This window comes from Taudactylus pleione, unplaced genomic scaffold (assembly GCF_031769625.1).
Source record: "Taudactylus pleione unplaced genomic scaffold, aTauple2 ptg000302l, whole genome shotgun sequence".
Taxonomy (NCBI): Eukaryota; Metazoa; Chordata; class Amphibia; order Anura; family Myobatrachidae; genus Taudactylus; species Taudactylus pleione.
Genome location: NW_028284703.1, coordinates 6,560,411 through 6,588,134, shown reverse-complemented (window position 1 = coordinate 6,588,134; position 27,724 = coordinate 6,560,411). Strand labels below are relative to the sequence as shown.

Sequence of the window (27,724 nt, the reverse complement as noted above, 5' to 3'; positions counted from 1 at the left end):
CTAATCAGCTAGGCCATTCTTAAACTATTGAAGTATCTCTGACCAGTCCCTAGATGCATGCTGTGCTCATCAGTGTGAGGCTTGTTTCTGCCTCTATTACATGGGGCAGTGGGTCTTACTGAAGTTACTGTATGATGCTTTCACTCCTATTTTGGATTTATTTATTTTTAAAGCAAATTTCTTGCCAGTGCCAATGTTCAACAAAATGTTTCATGCAATACAGTAACACCGCTTGCCTGGTGCCTGCTGTGAATGGATTCACAATGGCTGATTGAAAAGAACAGTATTAAAGACACATGGTGATGTTTCATGCATCCATGTGGGCAATCCTAGTATCACCTTTTTTCACACAATTCATTGCAGATTAAAATACAACAGATAATCTATAAAAAGCAAAAGGGAAGATTGGTATGTCATAATGAAGTAGGACAAAATAAAACCTAGCTGTCCCAGAGGGAATCGGTATGTTATACTGCCGGACGTCAGCCGAGCTGATGAAATACCGATGCCGGAAGGCCGGCATATGGAGATCCCGACATGGTAAGTATAAAGGCTACCCCTAACCCTCTCCCTCCCCTAACCATAACCCTTCCTTAGGGGTGTCTAACCCTAACCCCGCCCACTAGTGCCTAACCATATCCACCCTCAGGGGTGCCTAAACCTAACCCCCTCTCCCCGCACCATATCCACCCTCAGGGGTGCCTAAACCTAACCCCCCTCTCCCTGCACCCTAAACCCAGGGGGAGTGCCTAACCCTAACCTCCCCCCAGGGGTGCCTGACCCTCTCCCTATCTTCCCCTAGCCTAACTCTAACCCTCCCGGGGGGGGGTGCCTAACCCTAAGCCCCCCCAGGAGACCCTAAACCTAACCCTCCACCCGCGCGGCTATCTGGTCCCGACGCCCGGCTTACCTACGATAGGTATGCCCGGGCGCCGGGATTTCATCATGGGGCTAATGATAGGCGTCGGTATTTAGACGCCTATTATTAGTCCCGTGCCAGGATTTCACTGTCGGGAAGCCGGCGGTCGGCATTTCGACCGCCGGCTTCCTGACTACATACCGTCCCGGTGGTATAAATGTAAATCTAAAGTGGAAGAAACTTTACACAAGCAGTCAACAGAAACCTCACTTGTCTAATTAGACCAGTGGAATAAGTACAATATAAACCAAATGAGTTCCTAATTGCCCACCAACTATGCCAGCTGTATGGTAATGGCTGACTCTCATCTTGTTGGGCATTGCTATAAATTGGACATCAGGAGATAGCCGTAGATATAATAAAATTAAATTGCACATAAAAAGGCTGAGTCTAAGTGGGACACAGAAGAGCCATATCTCGACTTGTTGGTGCCCTGTGCCATAGAGAGCATTAGAGCCCCCCAATTTTTAAATAGGGACATAAGATATTGCATCCGGAAAAAGGAAAATGGCCACCTGGGGAAGGGTCAAGGAAGAGATAGGGGAGGTCAGGAGATGTTGGGGATAAAAGAAGAGGAAGCTACAAGTGAGAATGATATTAAACAGGAAAATTGACAGGCCCAAACAGTGCCCCCTGCCCTGTGGTGCCCTGTGCCATGGCACAGGTCGCACTACACTAGTTACAGCCCTGGGACACAGATGCGCTGTATATTTTTTCACAATTGCATCTACGTCTATACTAATGCTGTTACAAAGGGATGTGGTATATTTTGTCGACATTCAACATGTCTGCATTCATAATGTAAACATAAGCTTGGCGCGTCAACATTGACCACATCGACCCTGATTAAATATTGACATGATTAGAATGTTGATCAAAGATCCCTGGTGGTCTATTAGTGATTTACGTGGTTTGGTGGGTTCAGCAGCTCCAGCGGTACCTTCCAGGTCTGGCACTGACATAATGATGATTTCCAGGGGATTCTGTGCGGCTTCCGGTGATGAGTATTGCTAATCGTAAGACCTAAACCCTAACCCTTTCCGTGTGCCTAACCCGCTCCTCCTGTAGCCTAACCCTAACTCTCTGTTGCTGGTCCGTGCAGAATGTTGACATTTCACATGTCGACATTGTGAACATAACATTCTGCAGATGCCTACATGTTCAGTGTTGACATTTCAACAATGTTGACATCTTAACTGTCGACATTGTGGTGGCAACATTATGTATGTTGACATTGTAAATGGCAGAGGGAAAGTGGAGTGGATCTTGTGGCGAGGTCAGAGATATGAAGAGGAGGAGTTGGTGAGGACTATCTAGGTGATAAGCTTGAGTTCTGGAGTGAATATGGAACTGCTTGATGAGAGATGGATGGATTTCCCTGGACTTCTACCTTATATATCAAATTTCACTCCTTAAAACATGAAGTGAAGAGCACACTAAAAATGTGAAATGGGAGGTGTGGTCGCAGCATCATAGGGGGTAGATTTATACCTGACCTTACTTTTGGTACCACTGATCATCAGCATTAAGAACTCTGGGCTTAAAAGTGATAGGAATTAAAAGTATGAGCCAAAGTTTCTTGTCATGATTCACCATTGCATGATGCTGTGTACCCACCAGAAATGTTGTGCCAAGGTAAGCAGTATGCAGACTGGCTCCTTTCAATCTTCCATTTGTGTTTTACAACATTCCTCCAGATGGTGTATCAGGTGGTGATCGGAAGGCCTCTACAAGTACATACAAGTACCTGAGTTGTTTTTATCTGTGTACTTCCTTTTCCTGAATATCAACATTCCTCCTTTGGTCCAGACTCACCATGGATGACAATACACAATGCCTCCATTAATATTATTTGTCCTACTTCCATTCCCTCTTGATCTTGCTGTCACTAGCAAACTGCCAGGAGTTCATAATTGGTCCTGACGATACTAACACGCTGCTGGTATCTTTGCACATGTGCCCTTACAATTTTTGTTTTTCCTGTTTCCCAATAGCCTTTCTTTTAACTAGTTTCATTCTACATGTTTGCCTGTTATTATGCCATGAATTAAAAATCCTTTAATCCACCATATTTTTCCATGTTCTTGTCATTTTAGTTTATTTTAACCAGACAATATTTCCAAATACAGCGTGAATTTCAAATTTTAAAACTGCAGTAAATTTGAAAATTACCAGTCATCATGCTTAACCTAATTTAGAATCCAGCTGTATTTGTTTGTAAACACAAATTAAAAGAAAATGAGGTTTCTGTCACAGCCATAACTTTGCTGACAAAACCAAATGAAAGATTTGCAGGAACATTGACCTGTTCATATTGCACAAGTCTTGGAATCCCTGTTTATTTGGTCAAAATCTTGATGGGTGCTGTATGTTCTTCATTCATTCATTGCACGTTAGTATTACATACATCAGCATCTTCTCAAAGGGTGCCACTGACATAGTTGTTTATGGAAACTCAAGACCAAGTACTGTACCTTTCTGATGGCAATGGCAGCTGTGTGGTACTGGTTAAATTGTATTATAAAAAAAAAAAACTACTAACTGCACACAGAATTCATGTTAGTGAAAACTCCCTAAAAAGTATATTATGTTGTACTATGTTACAAAGTCATCGCCTCTTCCACGCGTTCCCATTCAGTGTCATAAAATGTTCCATGATATAGTTGTTGATGACTTATTGTTGCTTATGGTGCTACACAACAACAAAGTATATTGAAACTTGAAAACACTGTTAAGGCCATTTGGTAGGGACCTCCAATTTTTATTTTTAACAGTAGCAATTTATTATTATTATTATTATTATTATTATTATTAATATTATTATTATGTTAACATTAATTTATATAACACCAGCATTTTCCACAGTGCTTAACAGTTTTGATAAAATAGTGTTGGAAAACAAGAGCACGAGTAGAACCGAGCCTGCACATCCCTAATTTAATTAGGTGCGAAAAGCCGTTTTCGGTGAAAAAGTTTTGCCGGTGATGTCATTTTGCCAGGCGAAAACTTATCCCCGTAGTCAATTCCAAAGACTTTCCGCCGGTGCGGAAAGTCAATGCATTGGAATAGGCAAAAAAGTTTTGCCTATGAAAGCTGGTGGAAAAAAGTGCAGAATTGGGGTTTTGGGGTGCAAACTTGCGGGAACCACCCTGCACCCTTGGGACAGCCCCCCAAAGGCAAACTATAAAAAAAAAAAGTTTTTACAAAAATTAAGAACACCCCTAAAAAGTTCTATCATTTTGGGAGCAAAAAAATCCAAAGTTGGGGGACAAACTTAAAAACTAGCTAAATAGACTCCAGGGGGTTCCTCAAGTATGCCCCAGGTGTTTTTAAGATTGCAGGTGCTTGCGGCAGGTGGATTTTTAACGTTTATTAAAACTTCACTTTAGCAACTTTAAAATATGCTAGCACCCATTTTCATGTACCCCAATTTTGCTGGGACTACTTATTTTCCAGAAAAAATATTGCCTAATGCCATTCTTCACCACTTATGCAAAGACGCTACAGCAAGCTTCTGAAGAAAAAATAACTAAAAATAGCTTTATTAAGGGTACTAGAACACCCCTATAGTGATCCACTATGTTAGTGCAGCTTTTCGGGGGGGTACAGACTATTTTCCTCATTTTTGACAGGACTTTTTGCTGGTTCCGAATTCGCCGGGTGCCGTTTTCGTCACTTTCTAATTGAATACTGGGATAAGCGTGCGATACTTTTACGCATGGAAAACCAGCGAAGACGGTGAAAAGTCCAACATGCGAAAAGTACTCGAATTTTCGTGGCTAATTGAATACGGGCCTGAGTATTAACAGACAGACAAAGAACACTGAAAGCTTACATTTAATAGGAAAATAGTTTAATACAGGAGGTTACAGGTTGAATCTCCCATATCTAAATATTCCGAAATACGGAAATTTTTTGGCTTGACTGAGATAATGAAACCTTTGATTTTTGATGGTTCAATGTACACAAACTTTGTCTAAGGCACAAATTATTAAAATTATTGTATAAAATTACCCTCAGGCTGTGTGTATAAGGTGTATATGAAACATTACTGATTTTTATGTATGTACACAACCTTTGTTTGAGCCACAAATTATTGAAAATATTGTATAAAATTACCTGCAGGCTGTGAGTATAAGGTGTATATAACACATAAATGCATTCTGTGTGTATATATGGGTCCCATTCAAAAGATATTTCATTATGATATGCAAATATTCCAAAATATGGAATATTCCATTATCCAAAGTACCCCTGGTCCCAAGCATTTTGGATATCGGAGACTCAACCTGTATAATGTACATTTACATATTTAACCATGGGAATAAGAACTGTGCTGGGTTATATGATCCAATCTCACAACAATGGTGTTTTGAGGGTCAGTGGGTTATTTGAAAGAGAATAAATGAAAGTTTTTAGTGAGGAGGCTTGGTCATCAGATGGAATAGCCTAGGGTGGTTAAGAGAACTGTTCAGAATTTGGATTTGCTTGCCAAAACATTTGCATTTTCAGGGATAGTCTTGCTATATCAACTAGAGAATGAATTGATGCTGTCTGATAAAAGTCCTGTAACCAGGATTGGAATCAGGTAATGAGTAATGAGTAAGGATGAGAGTGACCAGCCTTGGGCAGAGTCGAGTGGTCGAGTTGGAGACACTTTGAGACAAGTGAAGTACTCGTATATTGGTGTTCTCAATGGTTATATATGTTTTATATTTTTTATTCCTAACAATGTACGAGTATGTAACATGTGCTTAACTGCCTAGCATTGTTTAAATTGTGAGCAGATTTTACATGTTAGGAACACAACGGACATAAAATTTTATATGACATCACTGACCTACATTGACTTAGAAAAGTCACCTGGCATAACCAAATTCAGAATACAGCAGTATATATTTATATTTTATTTACAACCAAGACACAAGAAAGAAATAAGGGTTCTGTGATGGCCACAGATTTGAAGGCGCATTGAAGATTCATAGGTTTATGTGAATTTAGCATTTTGTTCACAATTCTATTTATTTTGTCTTGCTCATAGCCCTGAAGGCTACAGCACAGTCTTCATTCATTATACACAAGACTAAGATCAGCATGTGCTTGAAGGACACCAGCAGTCAACAAAAGTCCCTCATGATTTGTCATTATTTAAGATGCCAGTAGGTCCCATCCAGCAGCTCGTAATACTCCTGGACATGTCATTTTGTTGCTCATGAAAATACACAACCGAGGATATTGAAGGTGCTATATTGTCTGGTGGAGACCTCCATTTTTTTTATGTGAGCAACTGTAATTTCTTCCTAAGCTGAAGTATATTAATGCACCATTCTGGCTGTGTAGGACAGGTTAAAGGGGATGATGCAAAGTCTGACAGTTTGAACTCCATGCTCCAGTATCAAGCACACATAATTACATGCAAAGCAGAGTCATATAAATATCAAGAGCATCTTCACTTGTGACTTAAAGGGAGTCACTCTACTGCAATGGGGCGTTCTCATGTAGGATGTGTTCCGAGAGGGCATCTTCACAGAATTGCCAGCTATGCGGAGTTGTGCTTATGCATAATTATGCCTGTTTTACGACGTATATTCTGCACCAGGACTGATGCAAGTTTGCACTAATAATATTGAATTGTATAAAACAAGCGTAAAAATAGGGTTCGTCTGCAGAAATGCGGGAAAAAGTATTTCTGACTTGTGTTCAACTTTTTTTTGGGGCAGGCTTTGTGCATCAGAAGCACTGTATGCTGGGGGTACAGGGCATACTTGTCCACTCTCCTGGAATGGCTGGGAGGCTCCCAAAAATTGGGTGGTGCTCCCGGCCACCTGGAAAAGTGGGCAAGTCCCCCGGCCAGCTGTCAACCACCCGCAAGTCCCTGTACTTCCCCACCGGCATCCACTTCCCCCCACCCCTCCCAGCCTCCCACTTATACAATACAAGTGGGCAGTCCAAGGGGAGCCGTTAACGTGATTCACTCTGAATTGGTGCATTGTGGCCCCCGCCCCCTGCTGCACAATGCTAGTAATTTCATCATTGTGTAGCAGAGATGGGGCCGCCTTGACTAGTTTGCTCAGTCATGCCCCCTGCTCCACCCTCAAACTAGCGTCACACCCCTCGCCACACACCCCGCTGTGCCGACCTGGTTGCCTCCTCCCGGAGAGGGCAGCCAGATTGTTGGTAAGCATGGTACAGGGAAGGATGTTGTTAGATATCATGATAATGACTTGGGAAGAAATTGAAAGCCAACCCAATTCTCCATTATCATCCACACCACCCGCACCTTTCATTCATTGTTGTTTTATTTTACACTATAACATTTTGTGTTGCTCAGTGGTATTTCATAAAAATGTAATTATATTTCATGCTTTAAGAAATTAAAATGGAAACATTCCAAAGAAATTAACCATTTTTATAGCTACTATATATAAATGATAACGTGAAAATGGACCTTAATTATAAAAAAGCCCACAAGACAGCTTTAATAATGAATTTTGGGAATACGTATGACAGCACAACTTAAAAGGTTAATTTAAAGACCTGCTTACTCTCAATTTTGTGTCGCCTTGTTAATTATTTTCGACCTTTTCATGTATTTTCCTATAATCCTGCTCATTTATGCCCTAAATAATAAACCATAAGAATAAGGGAATGCCAGGACTGAATTTATTACTTTATTATTTGTATTCATAAAATGTATGGTTGATCACAAAAGTGTCAGGCTGTTCTATAGGGTGAAAGATACCAGCTATTGAGTATATTCTGATGCCCTCAATAACCTCTACCAGTGGAAGAGCCCCTAAATGAGGCACTTCCTAAGCATTTAGATTAAGAAGAATTATTAAACAAATTGTTTCAAGGTGAGTTTTACAAGGGCCAGAACACATTATCATTATCAATCATCCATATGCCCCCCTCTACAAACTGATTGAGGATTAAACAACTCAAACATAATCATAACTTTTTCAGAGGGTCTAATGCTGGGTACACACTGACTCACTTGAGCAGCCAATATATCTGGTGCCCGCAGGCCAGTGTGTACCAGTGATATGTCTGTCAATGACATATCGTGTCTGCTGTGCTGCACAGTCGATACACAGCTGCACATCCGATATATATGTCCATCGGAAACTATGCATGGTAATCAACTGATTGCCCGCACATATGCTGCGGCAGCCGTGGTTAGGGGGGCGGACGCACCCCCGACCCACCCCCCAGCCAGCGGGACCGGTGGATGCCTGGAAGATGATGGTCATTCAGTGTATATGAACGACCATTAGCTACAGATATATCTGCAGATCACTCGATCTGCAGATATATCTTTGCTGTGTGTACCCACCTTTAGACTACACCACTCAAGCCCTAAAGGTGGCTTTACACAGACCACCTGGGACCAATCTCTAAATGGTAACAGTGCACTGAAAACATTAATTGTCATACTAAGATGGATACTGGTAACCTTGATGACCACAGGGACACCATGCACTGACAAAATTAAATCAACATAATATAAATGGTCGTGGTGAAAATGCCTCTGCCCCATTTTTTTTGTATCATCATTATTTTCCTCTGAAATTTAAACTCTGATAAAACTCTGGAAAAGTAAATTGCAAAACACAATACATCAACTGGGCAATACAATCAAGATGCATGGATTTACAAAGCAAGGTGGCGGCATTTCCACACAAGAAGTTTATTATTGTTAGATTATTATTATGATAAAACAGTCAAGACAAAGTATTTTTAGAGCCATTCCTTGCTTTGTATGGGATATAAAGCTATATCTACATTATAAAATGACTTGAATTATGGCCCTGTACAGAGTATACTGTGTTCAAGTTTCAGCAAACAATTTTAACCAGGCACCATTTAGACCTGCATGTTATACTTTGGTGGAGAAGTCCTTTTCCAGACACACTCTGAGTAATATAGTAATAAAAAATAGTATTATTTTACGAAAAAAAATGGTAAAAAATCTTTATCTAAAGGGTTTGTACTAAAATGGTAGAAGGTTGGAATTTAGGCTGACATATTATTTGCACAGTGCATGTTGAGATTTTTAAGCCTTCCTAAACCCTAGTCATTGTTTTAGTTTGTAGAGGTGTCTTCCTTAGTATAGAACAGATGTGCATTTTGTAGTACATTGGATGGACCAGACAATGGAAAACCAAGGACTTTATGAATGGCCTCATATATATTTGTTTATTAGCAGACCAGCAACGATCAAAGTATGTGTAGAAGACCTAAGTTGTCCTAAAGCTAATATTAACAGCTAATATTATATCTTTAAGCATCATCTTCCCACAATACAGGTTGCCTGGTTTTGCTTTAGAGACTTTTCGTGAATTTTCTTGGCCTATATAATAAAGAGATTGTCAACCATTTCTCTCACCCAAAGCAAATGTGTAGAACAGAAACATGTATAAGTGACCAATCAATTATCTTCTGCCTTTATATTGTTTTAGTAATACATAAGCTAAACAATATTGTTTTGACACACTTATTCTAATAATAATAACAACTCATTTGATCCAATTGTGAGAACATGTGCAAATTGTCTTGCACTATTGTGAATTGGCTTGAACATTATATTGCATGTATGTACTATTTGAACGTACTTTATATTTCAAAAGTTCTAAATTCTAGAAATCATGATTATTTTTTTTTTTATTTTGGAATCAAGGTACGAGCATCTCCAATCTTAGATAACTGGTTTTGTACAGTATATTGAAGGATTATTTCATTACATTGCAAAGTTGGTTATTAAACATACAGTGTTTGCTGCCATCTAGCTGCGCTGTAAAATCATTAATAATACAATTTTAATGCAAATTTAGCTTTGTTTGTTTTTTATAAATTTACTTTAAAATACATTTTTGTGTAAAAATGTTTCTTAAAATAGCCTTCTGTGTTTTTAAAATATTATTAATATGTCATATGAAAATTAAATTCAAGTATTGTTTTGCATTTTGACTTTCATCTTTAGATTTCCATAAATATAATTTTCGACTCTTTACTACTAAGAGTTTTTTTGAAAGTGGACATTTTTTTTAGTACCTAATCACTTACCCATTGATATATTTTCTCAAATGTTCTTCAATAGCTCATCAATAATGTAACAAGATAAAATATATTACAATTATTTATAGAAGTATTAATTGTTCCTTGTTCTATTTTCTAGGACTACAATGCTGGGATCACTATCACTGACATTACAATGACTATGATCACTTTAAAAAACATCGATCGGAAGTGTTTTGAGATCTCAACTCCTTTTAGAAATTTCTGGTAAAGACTAAAATATGTTTTTAATCTATTTTCAGATGTGTATAGTTTAAAAAAAAACATTTATTTTAGACCCACTATAAACATAACAAATTAGTTGTGGTACATACCAGCTAGGCCTTGGTGACATGGACACTTTTTGTCTATCTATCTATCTATCTATCTATCTATCTATCTATCTATCTATCTATCTATCTGTCTGTCGATTTATATATCTATTGCAATTGCAAGTTCATCCATATAAATGACATAGGGCCTGATTCAGAGCCGTTCGCTATTTGCGGTCGTTCGTTCAAAAACAAGGGGTGGCTATTCAAATGATCCGTTCGCAAATTGCAGTCTGTTCACACCTCTAAGTCTGAACGAGCGAGCAAAACATACGCTCGTTTATTTGTTAAAAACGCCCCCTGGCCGCTCGCACCATACGTCATGTCCGCTATTTATTAGATTAATCGAGTACATCGACCAGCGTATGAACTGCTCGCTATTCTTGTGGTTGGTTTTTGCTACCACAATTTTGCGAACAGTTCTGGCTTAAAAAAAACCCAGTGACGTGGTCAATGACGCTGCTGTTTTAAATATGCACACCCATAAAACGCCCGTTTTGACCTTTAAGCACGCCTGCGTTCTGATTACCACTCCCTGTTTTCAAGCACCTTCCCCTGTTACCACCCACATACGCCTCATCCTGTCACTCAAATTATCAGGCATTCGCTATTTTGCGAGCACATGAATTTCGGCCGCACTGACTGGTTCGCGCATGCGTATAATGATCCGTACGCATGCGCAGATGTGCGAACATCGCTCGGAACGAGCGTACTGCCGCTAGCGAGTGGCTCTGAATGAGGGCCATTGTTATTTGTTGATGAGCTGGTCTTCTAAAATATTTTATTTTTTCATTGTGGGTAACTTCAAACTTATAAATGCTGATTTTTATAAATGTACAGTAAATATAAACTACAAAGCTATCTGAAAATTATATCTAAATACACATGGCTTGATATATAAAATACCCATATATAATTTATACAGAGTTTATTGGAATTAAAGATATTTCAGATATGATTTTCATCATAAGTTACATATATGGTCTTCTGCATACCAAATTTCCTTCTAGTAGAACCACGTATGGAAACTGCAGTCACCGCTCTCCGAGCAATAGTTTTACTAAGATAGACAAAATAAAGTTGCATATAACATCCAATATCCAATGTCCCCAAAGTTTTTTAAAAAAATCTTCTGTTGAGTTACAGTAATTAACTGGTTTGAACCATTTACAACATCAATTGATTCATGTTTGTCAAATCCTTCTGTGTTTTTTATCCATTGTAATTATAGAAACTGACAAGGCTGCTAGAATGTTTGTGAACCATTTTTGAATGCTTAAAAAATGTCTGAATAAATATGACCTTCATTGTGTTCAGATCTTCATTTGAGTCATAAAATTAGAGATAGAGGACCGAATAAATTAAATACCACACAAAAGAAAATACTGTACTTTTTTGATCAAAATTATTCAACATCACAAGAAGAATGTGATACTCAGGATTATTAGTTCAGTTCAAGGGGATGTCAGGAGTTTCAAATAGTGGGATGAAAATCTGGTGTGAGTTTGGGCTTTACTGGCCTATTTAAAAACATAAACCTGAGTTTTCACTACCAAAACCTGAACTTCACCACACAGGTTTATGAACACATGCCGTGCATTGATCAATGTGGGTTTTTTAGGACCTAAAAAAAAAAGAGTTGTCAATGTTCTTCAGTGGCAAACTGTTAATTTAAAATGTCTAAAGTTGTTTACCTTGTGCTAAGCCACTGTCAGACAGACACACTAATGCAGAGAATTCAACACCATTGTTACTCTCACAATTACTTGTCACTCAAGAAATTTCACTTTAAAAGAAAGGCATATAATATTATAGGAGATCACAAGGAAGCCCAGGATAACATCAATGTATCTGCAGGTCTCTCTTGCACTGGCTAATCTTAGTGAGTCCACCATCAGACAAACACTGAACAAGGATAGTCTGCATGGAAAGATAGCAAGAGGAAGCCACTACTCACTACCAAGAAGAACATTTCTGTCCATGTTAAAACTAATGGAAGCATGTTCTATAGACAGATGAGTCTACATGAGGATATTTTTGGTTTAAATGATAAACATTATGTTTGGAGAAAATTAACCTTGCATTCCAACATAAAACCCTCATCCGAACTGCGAAATCATAGTTGTGTCTGTATCATGCTTTGGGGCTGTTCTGCTGCACAGGACAAGGATGACTTGCCATCATTGATAGAACTATGAATCCTCGATTGTACTTGCAAATTATGCAGGAGAATGTCAGTGTATCCATCCATATACTGAAGTTCAAGAGAAGATAGGTCTTGCAGCAAGATGACACTAAACACAATAGTCTGTCTACAAAAAAATGGTTGCAGCTGAGGAAATTTAGTGTATTGGGATGGGTAATTCAATGAGAAAATTGTAGCAGGACCTGAAGTGTGGTGTTCATGTAAGAAAGCCAACATACATGAGTTGATGCTGTTCTGCAAGGAGGAATTGGGCCAACATTCCTCCAGGGCCATGTACTAGACTAAAAGTTTAATTGTGGTCACTGCTGCTCACAGAAGTCCCATCAGAGGTTGATAACCAGTGCTGGATTTCTCACTAGTCATGTGAGGAACATGCCTAGGGGCACCACTGGCTTAAGGAAGCACAACAATTCCCCTGCATCAGAGCTGCCAAGTTACCCAATTGATCTGCAATTATTTGGATACAGAACGAAGACTACATCCCCATGGTGCATCAGGGGGAGATTCAGGAGTGGGTACCTGTGTAGTCCAGGACCCCAGAAGATTAGATTTACCTGGGGGAGTCTCAGGAGAGTTAAAATGTGCAATCTGGAAGCCTGGAAGAGGAAATTCCTAGCCTAATATAAAATCTCACCCAATAATATAGAGCCTAGGGGTGGCCTGACCTCTTAATCTGTCCCTGCTGATAACATAGGTTCATATATAATGTTGGATAAATTTGATCGAATGAATTAAACATATGATTTTGAGTAATATTTGATTTATTGGGTTCTCTTTATAAATGATATGAATTTAAGGTCATATTTATGTAGAAATCCTAAATATTTTGAAGGGTTTGCTAAATTGCTGAATTAAATTTCAGTATTATGCACCACTGTGCTGCCTGCATTGGAAGTATTTGCATAATATCGTCTCATTATATAAAACATAGGGAAGCACAGGAGGAAAATACAGTATTCTGTATGTAAAATCAATGTGTTTATTAAAAGTTCAAACAGGATGCCTATAACTAATAAAGGAAGGTCATATGATATGGCAATACATATGCCACAAGATGTCCTATTGGATCAGTATCATATTGTATATTAGGTTCAGAGCCAATTTAAATGCCATCATTAGGGTTAAGCTTAGGGGAAAATAAATATCTCTATTCCTATTCAGGATTTAAACAATATATCAATCAACATAATAAGTCTAATTACTTTAGCTTTACAGCAGAGTCGGAAAGAGAGAAGCAGGAGTGGATTGACGAATTACAGCAATCAATAGCAGAGAATGTTGCTGATTATGAAGTAGCTGAAAAGATTTGGTTCAATGAATCGAACAGGAGTTGTGCAGATTGTCGGGCTCCAAATCCTGACTGGGCATCGATCAACCTAGGTGTTGTCATTTGCAGAAACTGCGCAGGTAAATTATAATGCAACTTTGCGTTACTGCATGCCATTTTATATGTTGTACCACATCTCAGCTGAAGCTTCCTGATTAAGTATATATCTTCTCTTTGAAATTGTTAAGAATAAAAGCTTTCTAGCGGAACTTAGAGAAAATGGGATAAAACATAAGTAACATGCAGGGTTTATTTTTAAAGACTACTATAAGAATCTAAAGGATGATAACAGAACCTTCTCAAAGCAGTATGCAGATAGAGGGCTTCAAACTTGACTTGCCTGCTAAGATGCCTAAGAACACACATACAAAGAATACACATGTGCATGCATGCACACACAAACACATGTGCACGCACAAAACAACACACATACAAAGAAAACAAACACATGTGCACGCACGCACACACAGACACATGTGCACGCACAAAACAACACACATACACAGCACTTTCAAATGAGACTTAGTTGCGAAAAACACTATGTTGCTAGTGTGTGGACCTGTCTATAGATACTGGCTACAATTCCTTGTGACATGTTTGCTTGATGGTAGAGTATTTTTTTGAATTTTAAATACACATCATCAATAAATATTAACTTGTAATGTCCAGAGAAAATGAGTACTGTATATAGTGAAATCTGCTTCTTATTCACAGAATAAAAGGATGAAACTACAGTTTTTCAGTATTAGTGCCTGGGACAAAATTTTACATTAGGGAAAAACCATAAGAAATGTTTTCCAGTGCAAATCCTTTAGCACCTGAGACTCTATGGGGTAAATTTACTAAGAATCAAATTTGGTCGAGGTTGCAATCTTTAGGCATTTTAGGCAATCTTTAGGCGAAGTTTAGGCATTTTTTCAGCTCACAAATTTACTAAAGATAAACTCGGGTTTTGGAGAGATTTCTCTCTTTTCACTGCAAAACTCAGGTGAGATTGCAAACTCGAATAAACTCACCATCGGCCAAACTCGAAAGTACTTTCACTGAAAAAGATACAACTCAGGAATTTACTAACAAACGAGAGTGCAAGCTTATATTGTCACATATACTTACACAACGCAAAATGACAGATGATCATTGTCATCTGTATTTCCCACGTACCGCTAGCTAACATGTAAAGCGGATGCTCATTGGCTGGTTACACGTGGGTCCCAGCCAATGAGTTGCCGCTACATGTGAAGTGGCCGCTGATTGACTAGTGGTCCATGGGAAAAACAGATGACAATAATCATCTATCATTTTGCGTAGTGTAAGTATATGTGACAACATATACTTACATCTGCCCATTTGGATCGGTTCACTCATTTTGTTATTTTGCCAAGTACGGGGATGCTACTGAGAGTGGCGTGGGGATGATGGTGAGTATGCTATCTTTATTCCAGGTACTCACATTGGATTCTACATGGAGAAGTGGACAAATCAACTGGTAGCAGGTAAGTATGTGAGAGTGTGGTAGGTGAATGTAATAAAGTTGTACTTGTCATGGTGTGTGTGTCTTGTGGTTATTTAACTATTTATTTTAAAGTGGTGGTATGGGTGCTGGCCACCTTGTGGCACTTGTAGTTCCACAAGTGCTAAAGGGCAGGTATGCTGCCTCCTGTAGTTCCACTGTAAATCCAATAGTTTCAATATTTTTACACCATTATTACCCCCGTAACCACAGCCCAGGGGTGCAGGGAAGAGCCCCAGGCTCCAGCCTAAGCTTGGGGTATTGGGAGAGGGGGACCCCTTCTTGGAGGAGTGTCCACCTCCCTTGAGATCCCTGGCTTGGACTGACCGGCTTGGGTTGCGAATGCTTTGGCTGGGGAGACCCTGTGATAGGGTCCCCTGGCTCTGGCATTACACCCCAGTCAGTTTGGGTCCGGTGCTGGTTTTAAATATATGGGAACCCCTAAGCAATTTTTTCCCCTATAATTTTAGGAACCAGGACTGGCTGAGCAGCCTGGGGATGGTTATGCTTTTTGGGGGGACCCTACGTGATTTAAAAAAAAAAAAAAAAACTTTTTTTACAAGTATAACACAAGCAGCCTTCACATATCTCACTGATACTGTATGTGCAGGTTACTTGTTCGGGAGAGTTAGGCAGAGAGAAGACACTGCAATCTTGGGTAAGCCACATCCTTCAAAACTTGCTACTCGGGAGAGAAATCTGGGTCTGCTTCACCATCGGCAAACTCACTCTCAGCTAAACTCACTTCTTAGTAAATTTGTGAGTTTCAGAATCATCAAATCACCCGAGTTTTGGCGATGCTAATCGAGTTGAAAAAAAAAAGAAAACTTGATCAGACTTGATGCTTAGTAAATTTACCCCTATGCGTCTTAGGTCTTATAGGTCTATTTGTTTTGTGGGGATGTTGCTTATACAGTAGTCTGGGGTAGTACCAAAAGTACCAAATTTGCATTATTTACAGATTAATTTATCTCTACTAAGGGAACTTATATTGCTGCTTCTATACATAGCTGTTTAGACATATGATGGCCCCCGTTAATACTGAGGGGGTGTGGCCAATTTGGGTGGTAAAGCCAAGCCCCCTCCAAAAAAAACAATGAAAAATACTGTGAGCACTGCCATTTTGTGTGAAAGAGCATTTGTCACCCACAAAAGCTGGTCTGGGCCACTGACAGTCAAACTGGGACCGGGTAGAGGGGGAGGACAGATAATGGACCCTCTCTTCTCAGCGCCCCTCCTTCTACCCACCACTCTCATTACTGTATATTTGCCGGTAGCCAGGATCTCTATCTAAGCCCCATTGCTGAGAATGAGATAGGGGTACTCTGTTAGCGTTTCAGCGGAGGGACACCAGCTGCCTACAAATACCAACTACTGTAGGTTCAACCCTCTCAGAACTGAAACATAGTAAGCAGAAAAATGGTGGTGTATTTAGAAATGGCGCTAGTAGGCATAATGGATCAGGGAAGATCTTTAATACATATAATAAATAAGGAATAAAACTTCCCTTGTGTTGTGTGTAGTTCACTTTGCTAAATAGGAAATAGTTTGATTTGCTCCATTGCCCTCCTCAATTAGGAACTCCCAAGTCCCATTATGTTACCGCAGGTGAATAAAGTGTCACTCAGAGATTTCATTAGCGGAAAACATGGATTCGTCTATTCCAACATTTCAATAGATACACACTGTGGCGCCTGGTCTGTGGGGTACATGATACTGCAAATATGAGCAGGATATGAGCAGGATCCAAGTAATGTATCCCATGTCTATATCACTAATGTGCACAGACTGGTTTCCTTAAAAATGATACAGTGCTGCCAAGGTTTGTGCTGATGTATATGCCAGCGCAGATCACTAGATGCCAATGAAGAATGGTGCCCAGAGATGCATAGTTGGAATCATTTTTTTTCAAAAAGGAAATTATCTGCATAGACCCTTATTTGAAAATTGCCTTTCCCCAAATGTAGTTATCCTACTTCAATAGATAGTAGCTACAGGGGAGATGCACCCAGGAATAGGAGTAATCACATTTAAAACAAAAAGACAAAGTATTCCTTTACAGGCGCACTCACAGGCTAAACACATATCATATTGTATCCAGTAATGACCCTAAAGAATTATAAAACATAACTTTCATTAAATCATAAATATAAAACAGAGAAATATTTATTGGTTTTAATATTATAATAGAAATTCATAAAACTCGGTGCTGTCCACAATTATTCACACTTTTAATCATTGTGCTTTCAATCCAATTTGTCGCACTATATTTGAATGAACTCCTGATTGGTAAGTATTATTAAAGGTCCCTGTTGGTACATAAATCCAATATATCTTATATCTCCAAATGTAATTCCCAGTTTGATTGTGCTGTTAATAAATCCACTCTTGTTACTTTCATATGTTATTTCCCCATCAAGAGCCTATTGTTTTCCATATGAGACATAATAATCATATCCCTTTCTCATATACACACAAATAGCGTTTTAGTAAATAATATGTGATTGAAATGTGTTTATATCACACATAATGCAGGGCTGCATTAATTTCATATACTCATTGTTTTATACTCTTGTGTGATTGGGTATTTTCTACCACCAGGGATTAATACTTAAAATACACGTGGCATGCTAAGGACAGCACGCGGCGTGCACCATTAGCATGCCATTTGTATTTTAAGTGTGTTCCACCTGAACCACACTGTACTTCTGTTGTTATTATATGTAAAGTGAATGTGACAAGCGCCGCACTAGACTCAGAGGAAGAGAACGATTAGTGTGTGACGTGTACCATAATATAGGTCCATATCTCCATATAACTGTATTGCACTTACCTGATGGGAGATATACTGGTGATATTGCTACCATGCCTGAATAAGGGGCTATAGATGTGCTCACTGATGGACTCACAATAGCATCAGTGAAAAAGTGCTACAGTTGCAACGTTCTGTAGCTGAATATCAATTGATACAATTCTAGTGTCTCAATTGGAATGTTACTAAAGACATATTTGTATCCTAAAATAGATTGAATATAAATACAGCTAATCATGGTGATATAACCACAACTTACAGGGCAGGAACGGAAACCCCTAAAGAGAGAAACTAATATATACATAATTATTAATCCCTGGTGGGAGAAAATACTCAATCACACAAGAGTATAAAACAATGAGTATATGAAATGAATGCAGGCCTGCATTATGTGTGATATAAACACATTTCAATCACATATTATTTACTAAAATGCTATTTGTGTGTATATGAGAAAGGGATATGATTATTATGTCTCATATGGAAAACAATAGGCTCTTGATGGGGAAATAACATATGAAAGTAACAAGAGTGGATTTATTAACAGCACAATCAAACTGGGAATTACATTTGGAGATATAAGATATATTGGATTTCTGTACCAACAGGGACCTTTAACAATACTTACCAATCAGGAGTACATTTAAATATAGTGCAACAAATTGGATTGAAAGCACAATGATTAAAAGTGTGAATAATTGTGGACAGCACCGAGTTTTATTAATTTCTATTATAATATATTATTAAAAACCAATAAATATTTTGCCATTTTATATTTATGATTTAATAAAAGTTATGTTTTATAATTCTTTAGGGTCATTACTGGATACAATATGATATGTGTTTAGCCTGTGAGTGCCGCTGTAAAGGAATGCTTTGTCTTTTTGTTTTAAATATAAAGGAATTCTCATGTATATCGGGAAGCCGAATGGCAAATAAGTTTTCATCCCTATCCTCTATGTGTAGTGGCATCTCTAACCAATCCATATTAAACAAATAAGAAATCATAGGCAACAATAGAGATAGGGTAAGAATGTCATTGGGGATCCATTAAGATAAGATTATTTTTCTCGCCCCTGCTGCAAATTTGGCCAGCAACAAGCAAGGCCCATGGGGCAACTGAGGCGACATCAGTGAAGGATATATGTCCCATAGAGCATATTCTGGAGTAATCTCCAACAAAATCCCTAGTGTAGCATATATATAATTTTGTACTAAGGACCACAACCTTTGAACCTTGCTACACACCCACAGACAATGTAACCTGTCCAATTCTGATTGAAGGCATTTTAAAAAATTTGAATCCTGCAAAGGCTTGAAAGTGGTACATCCAAACTAAAGGCTTGTGTTAGCAACTTCATCCGTGCCTCAAATCCAATTACCTGCATAACGGTAATTGGCAGCCACAGCATAAGCATGAAGACATGGAAGGTCAATCACCTATCAGGCCAGATGAATCGGCTTATGACCTTGTTCAGTGCCTTCAAATCACTAGGTGCAGCATCTAAGTGGGTATAGCAATCCCGGGAAGTGATGATTTTGATTAAGTGACATCTACCTACTATACCTCCTGACTGTACATACTAAATTTGATAATGGCAGGTGCCGCCACACCTGAAAATCAGGTAAAGTGCGACGAATGAGGCCTTGAAATTTAGCAGCAGATAGCCTAGAAGTGTGAGTAGGAAAACTAAGCAGGCCTACCAGGGCCGGAGCATAAGCTGGGCACACTAAGCGGTCACCTAGGGGCCCCCACATCTTGGGGGCCCCCACACTGCCGCAAAATATTGACTGGAACCTGGCTACTCTGGACTCTCCCTGGCCAGCTCCTGGCAGCATCACACAGCACACTCAGAAGGACCCGACCCTAGCTGACTATGGAAGCACCGCCCCCTCGCTGGCATAATGTCGTTATTCACAGGTGAATGGGTAGGGGATAGGACATAATGCCATGAAGTGCCTGCCCTATCATAAAGCTGATGCTGCAGCTGCAACAGGTAGTGTGTGCGTGCTCTCTCAGTCCCTTCCTCCCTCTTTCTCCCTCCCCTTCTTTCTCACTCCCCCTCTGTCCCCTACTCCCTCCCTCCCTCTCCCTCCCTCTCTCTCCCCCTCTCTCTCTGTCTCTCTCTTCCTCCATCTCACTCTCTGTCTCTCTCTCCCTCCATTTCTTACTCTCTCTCCCTCCCTACCTTCCTCTCTACCCTTACTCCCTCTATGTCACTCCCTGTCTCTCGCTTCCTCATGTCTAGTGCCATGGTGTGATGTAAATGTAGTGGTGTTAAGGCCATTAATTGTGAAGTAGGCAATTGGGGATCTATGCAGCATTTGAATGATGATGACAAAATTACAACCAAAATGCTGAAGGTGAAAAACTCACAATAAATGTAACTGTTATAAATATAAAACAGAGAAACTCAGTGGAATGCTTTGTCAGCATCACATCTCACTATGAAAGGTGGGAGCCCGTTGGCTTATAACAACATTGACCAAATGTTTACCCACCTTATTGCCTCTGCAAAAATAGTGATGTTTCTAATCTAAATGATATTGATTATGTTCAGTACAGAGTGTTGTAGATTTGCTCGGTGTCTGTATAAAGCTGACAAGTAGCAGCATTGTCTGTCCTCAACATGTTAGCATATGATTAGATTAAAGCCATACTTTTGGAAGCTCTGGGTTAGCTGTCATTTGTAGAATACGTAGGCATGGATATTGCCAGGTAAGACAGGTTCCGGATTTAGCTTTCAGTGAGTCCGGGGCACTTAAGACAGGGGGGAGTCCGGGGCACTTAAGACAGGGTGGGCCCACCCCCACTCCTCCAGCCCTCAGTCTCTTGTCAGGACCGCCCCCACTTGTCATCCACCCCCACTTGTCAGCAGGCCCATCACCACTCATCCGGCTTGCTCCCAGTCACCATCCAGAAGGCCCCCTCTCAGCATCCAATCCACCTCCATTTGACCGGAGAACCGTGACCCTGTGCCTACCCTTAATCCAGCTCTGATGTTAAGGCTGCCCAGAATAAATTAATGTAATTTGAATGTGAAATATTATCATATACATAACTTAAAAGATGTTGTTCTAAATGCATTTTGAAATATTGGTAAGACATAGTGAACCGAGTGTGGGTGTGGTTAGAGATAACAATGTTTTTCATGTGGCACACCTGGACCCTACGAACCAGACCAGCATAGAGCAGTCAATAATTTATGCTAGTAGATGTGTGATGGGCATTGGAATAGAAAGTGTAATCCCAGGTAAATGGATTTTGACATCTCCAGGGGTCTACCAAATTAAGGGAATTCACCAATAAAGTCATTGCTGACGGTGTGTTGCCCTGCCACCTACCTGCTGGTCCAGATTGATCCAGGGGTTAAGACAATGTGGCATTAATATCACCGCCAAGAACCAAGGTCCAATCCTGAAGCCGAGTATAAATATCTGAAAAAAAGGGCATTATTAGAACCAGCAGTAGCATACAATATATACAGTACTGTGCAAAATTTTTAGGCAGGTGTGGATAAAATGCTGCAAAGTTATAATGCTTTCAAAAATAGAAGTGTTAATAGTTTATTTTAATCAATTAACAAAGTGCAAAGTGAATGAATAAAAGAGAAATCTAAATCAATATTTGGCGTGACCACCCTTTGCCTTCAAAACAGCATCAATTCTTCTAGGTATACTTGAACAAACTTATTGAAGGAACTTGGTAGGGAGGTTGTGCCAAACATCTGGAGAACTAACCACAGATCTTCTGTGGATGTAGGCTTGCTCAAATTCTTGTGTCTCTTCATGTAATCCAAGACAGATGCGATGATGTTGACATCAGGGCTCTGTGGGGCCATATCATCACTTCCAGGACTCCTTGTACTTCTTTACACTGAAGATAGTTCTTTATGACATTGGCTGTATGTTTGGGGTCGTTGTCCTGCTGCAGAATAAATTTGTAGGTAATCAGACACCTCCCTGATGGTATTGCATGATGGATAAGTACCTGCCTGAATTTCTCATCATTGAGGACACCATTAATCCTGACCAAGGGCCTGATTCAGAGCCGGATGCTCTGACTAGAGCGCTCGCTCTGAATCAGGGCCCTCCTCCATTAAAATGGAGCATCCTCCTGGACGCTCGTATAGCTGTGGGTCACCACCCACAGCATAAACGAGCGTCCAAAAAGATGGTCGCGATGGTCTTGACCATCGCGACCATCGGACTTGTGACAGAGACCCTGCGGTAGGGTCTCCCTGCCACAAGCCCTGGAGTGATTTTGGCTCTATCAGAGCCAAAATCACTCCCACTGTGATGTCAGTGGGGCCGGCTTCAGACGGTAGGCGTTCCCATGGGAATGCCTCCATCTGGCAGGCACGCCCACCAAAGGGGGCGTGCTGTCAATCAACATCGACAGCACGCCCCCTTTGGTACGAGACCCGGAGCGACAGCTTGGCTGTCGCAGTCCGGGTCTCGCGCATGCGTACGACGGAGCTCCCTCCGTCGTGCGCATGCGCAGTGGGGAACACCGACCCACTTGCGAGTGTACTGCCGCTTGCGAGTGGGTCTGAATGACCCCCCAAGTCCTCAACTCCATTTGCTGACATGCAGCCCCAAACTTGCAAGGATCCTTCTCCATGCTTCACTGTTGCCTGCAGACATTCATTATTGTACCACTCTCCAGCCCTTCGGCAAACACACTGCCTTCTGTTACAGCCAAATATTTAATAATTTGACTCATCAGTCCAGAGCACCTGCTTCCATTTTCTGCACCCCAGTTCCTATGTTTTCAAGCATAGTTGAGTCACTTGGCCTTGTTTCCACTTCAAAGGTATGGCTTTTTGGCCACAATTCTTCTATGGACCACTTCTGGCCAGCCTTTTCTGAACAGTAGATGGGTGTACCTGGGTCCCACTGGTTTCTGCCAGTTCTGAACTGATGGGACTCCTGGACATCTTCTGATTTCGAAGGAAGTAAGCATGATATGTATTTAATCTTATACACTGTGGCCCTGATTCAGAGCCGGACGCTCTGACAGAGCGCTCGCTCTGAATCAGGGCCGTCCTTCTAGATTTTTAGAGCGGCTCAAACAGAGCTGAAAGCACTCCCACTGACTTCACTTGTGATGTCAGTGGGGCCGGCCCCAGACGGTAGGCGTTCCCATGGGAATGCCTCCGTCTGGGCAGCCACACCCCCGGCATGCCCACCAAAGGGGGCGTGCTGTCACTCAACAACGACAGCATGCCCCCTTTGGTACGAGACCCGGAGCGATGGTTTGCCCGTCGCTATCCGGGTCTCGCGCATGCGCACGATGGAGCCGGCTCCATCGTGCGCATGCGCACTGGGCCACCATCGACCCGCTTGCGAGCACTCAGCACTCGTGAGCGGGTCTGAATCAGGCCCTAAGTTCCTTGGCCAACCACTGCATCTACGGTCCTCAACGTTGCCCTTTTTTGTTGTGCTTCTTCAAAAGAGCTTGAGCAGCACATCTTGAAACCCCAGTCTGCTTTGAAAACTTTGCCTGGGAGAGACCTTTCTGATACAGTATAACTACCTTTTGTCTTGTTGCTATGCTCAGTCTTGCCATGGTGTATGACCTGTGACATAAAACTGTGTTCCACAACCTCACCTTTGTAGCAGATGTTGGTTGTTCCTCACCCAGTTTAAGACTCCAACACAGTTGTTCCTGTTTCAGTTAATGACTGTTTTTCAACCTTCATATGAAAATGATGATCATTATCACCTGTTTGGTATGATTGGTTAATTATACACCTGACTATAATCCTACAAACTCTCTGACTTTGTGCAAGTGTACCTAGAAGAATTGATGCTGTTTTGAAGGTAAAGGGTGGTCACACCGAATATTGATTTAGATTTCTCTTCTGTTCATTCACTTTGCATTTTGCTAACTGATAAAAATAAACTATTAACACTTCTATATTTTAAAGCATTCTTACTTTGCAGCATTTTTTCACACCTGCCTAAAACTTTTGCACAGTATTGTATACATTTACAGTTGTAAACAATTGCCTCTCCAATACCAGTTTAATAAAAATAAATCTACCACCTATATCAGAGTGTCCAAAAAAGTATAATGTAGAGACGTGTGAAAAATTATAACCACCCCATGCTTCTTTGAGGAAAGAGGAGACAATTTTTACTCCACAATCCCAGAGTACCGAAGGACATATAGGTCACCCTATTTCCAGTGTGTCTCTTGGAGTACATAACATCTGGTTTATGCTTTTTAAGATATATTCGGTGGGATGCATGATGTATTGCATTTTGAACCTGGTGCATCACACCACTCTTTGCAAGCATAAAGATATTTATTAAAATCACAAAGGACAGCTCTCCCTATAAGAGCTGTCCTTTGCGATAAAAGGTATTTTGGATTTATGACTCAGAAGTCTTTCTGCGCATGTGTTCAATGACACACACACCATGGTGGGTTCTGGGAGGGATCCCTCTCAAGGGGAGTTGCGAACAGAAACCCATAGTCTTCTATTGGGCAACTGTTGCCCACCGCATCGGGACTTGGGGCATATAAAGTAAGTGGTATAACTCTGAATACATAATTTTCGGAAGTTTGACTGCAAAATTAGCATTGGTGCATCATGCCCTGTAAGACCTATTTCCATTTAACTGGAGTATTTAATCCCTTCACATTTCATGCAAAACACGTAACACTTTTAATTACGGTGGAGGCAGGGATTCTCGTAGAGAGATTAGAAAATGCCAATCCTCCGAGACAGTAAGACAATAGGTAGCATAATCCCCTCAACTCTCCATGTCCCAGCAAGCAGGGGAAGTAGAAATTATAAAAAAGTTATTTTTGTGGAACCTTAGCTCTAACAAATACAATATAAGCAATATGGGAAAGATTAAAATGAATTCAATTCTGTGCATATTAAATATTTTTTTGAACCAATAAAAAAGGCATACAAGACCCAAAATAACCAAAGAATAAAACAGTGGTTAGGAGGGGGAGGGAGGAAGGGAGGGGGGAGGAGAAACAAAAAATGAGTAGAAGATTCTGCAGCAGGCCTGGCGAATCCCACCATTGAAGCAAAAAAACACAATAGCATAACTAAATAAACTTAAGTACTGATGGCAAAGTCATGACTATAGTGGTGCAGACATAACGCAAAAGGCAGGAGATACAGTAGGCACTGTCAGTCCACATAGGCAACAGGGGAGGAAGAAGCCCACAGTCCACAAAGGTTTTCGCTGGTCACAGAGAATCAAAGAAATACTGCTTCCCATTATGCAGAATCTGCAGCTTCATAGAATAGAGGAGAGCAAAGCGTAATTGAGCATTGAAAAGACTTACAAATTGGGGAGACCTCTTTCTGATGCATAACAACTTGGTAGGAAAAGTCCTGTAAAAGGAGCATTACAGTAATGTATGTCACTGTGATAGAATAGCCACTGGGATTTATGATAAGCATCCAGTAGATGAACTTTATCAATATAATTAAGAAGCTTCAATATTACTGGACGAGGTCTGCACAAGTTTGATTGGCAGTCAGAACCAATATGGTGCACACATTCTATCACTAGTATGCAAGTTAATTATTATTATTATCCTTTATATGGAGCCACAAGGGGTCCGCAGCACCTTACAAAATACAAAAACACAAACAGTATGAAGTATGAACATGTAACTCTGGGACGAAAGTAACATACAATACAGAACATTGCAGAACATGGACAATGTTTATAAACATTGCTGCATCAGCAATGATAAAACACAAATAGGCAGCATCATGGCAGAACCCAAATGTTGAAGCAAGGGAAGGAAAAGCATATGAGTTAAGAGGGCCTGCTCGTGTGGAGGGGGCAGACAGATGGGGGTGACACATAGTGGAGAGACAGTGAGCATGGAGTATGGGGCAGAGTTGGAAGGTTTAATGAAGTAATGGGTCTTGAGAGCCCATTTGAAATTTAGTAGAGATGTGGAGAGTCTGACAGGAAGAGGGAGAGATTTCCAGAGATGAGGAGCAACGCAGGCAAAATCTTCTAGGCGAGAGTGGAAGTGATCAGCTGGGAAGAGAGATGGCATTCATGGGTGGAGTGAAGTTGACAGGCAGGAATGTGGAGGGAGATGAGATCAGTAATGTAAATAAGAGAAGATTGGGTGAGGGCTTTGTAAGTTAATGTCAGAGGTTTGAAATTAGTTCTGAAGGGGAAGGGGAGCCAGTGCCAGTACCAGTTAGTGTTGAGCAACCTAATTCATCTGGCAACCACTGTAAGACTAAAGGGAATAAGTATGAAATCTTGGAGAGAGATAGAGTGGAGAGGGATAGAGTGCAAACCAATCAGCTCCTAACTGTCATTTTTCAAACACAGCCTGTAAATCTCTCTCCAAGGTTTGATACATCTCCCCCTGGTCCTTCTGCTTAATGGATTCTGGGAGACCAATTAGCCTCAGGTTATTATTATGCTGGTTTTAATTTTTGAGGTCCTCCAATTTTTCTTGCATGGAGCCAATAGTGAATCTGTGCATGCAGATTAAGGCCTGAGCTCGGCCAAATCATCTTCAATGTTAGAAATGTGCTGCTCAGCTTCTGCAAAATGATTTCCATGATCTATAAGATGTGCCATGGTGGAGTCTATGGCTACTTTAAGGCCCACCATCTTTTTATCCAATAAAGGGGAGAGAAGTTCAGATATCTCTTGGAAATGGAGAGTGAGCTGCATTTAGCGGGATCAGAAATACTGTCCAATGGAGAATAGCCTAGGGATCAGAAGTTACTAAGAGCAGAATGGACCCCAGCGGGGGGAGGAGTAACCTTCACAGGTCACTCATATCTGGCAGCTGAAGCACTAAAGTGACCCAGTTGCAGAAGAACCTAAAAGTGGAAGATCCGGGTATCCAGAAAGGTACAGGAGGGCCAGATAGCCAAGCTCCACTACAGGAGAGTGGTAGATACAGCAGACAGGCAGGCAGGAGAGATGAGAGATCCTGCTCATATCCCCTTGACCCTCCAGTGACAGGCAGAGTCTTTCACTCCACACAGCCAATGACATAGTTGATTGTAGAAGGAAGAGTATGGGGAGCTCAGTAAAATGCAGCCAGCAAATCCGAACTGCCCACAGGAAGTCTGAAACACTTCTTTTAATGTTGGGGCTCACTAATGCTGCCCATCCACTAGAAGACAGGCAAAAGACTGCAAAATTACAATGTCATTATCATGCAATCTTTTGCCTGTCTGTAATGTGTCTACACTGAACGAGCAGTCGTTCAGTGTAGGAACATCAATCATCTGCTAACATGCTCAATCTGACGTTATCGTCAGGTTGTCCAACATGTTTGCCCGATGACCAGTGGGAGCGCGCATTGCTGGTCGTTTTAGACATTTTAGTGAACGATTTGTAAACGATTAATGAACGATTAAACGATAATGATATCGTTATCCTTCAATCGCTCAATTTAATTTTACAGTTGGATATCTAAAAGATTACATATTTAATTATGTCACAATTACGCAAACATGCCATTACTTTACCCTGTCTACTCTTGCCCAACCCTGTCTGCATTGGTTCATCTTCTCTAAGCATTAAGGAACATAA

At 40.5% G+C, this 27,724-nt stretch overlaps 1 protein-coding gene across 1 annotated transcript in view; it reads left to right on the top strand.

Annotated features, from left to right (window-relative positions):
* Nucleotides 1-27,724, top strand: part of ARAP2 (ArfGAP with RhoGAP domain, ankyrin repeat and PH domain 2) — a 309,356-nt gene that overhangs the window by 94,006 nt on the left and 187,626 nt on the right. Inside the window, exons 9-10 of the mRNA XM_088482970.1 lie at nucleotides 10,098-10,204; nucleotides 13,722-13,921. Coding sequence (XP_088339096.1) covers nucleotides 10,098-10,204; nucleotides 13,722-13,921 — 307 coding nt within the window. The remainder of the gene's footprint in view (nucleotides 1-10,097; nucleotides 10,205-13,721; nucleotides 13,922-27,724) is intronic.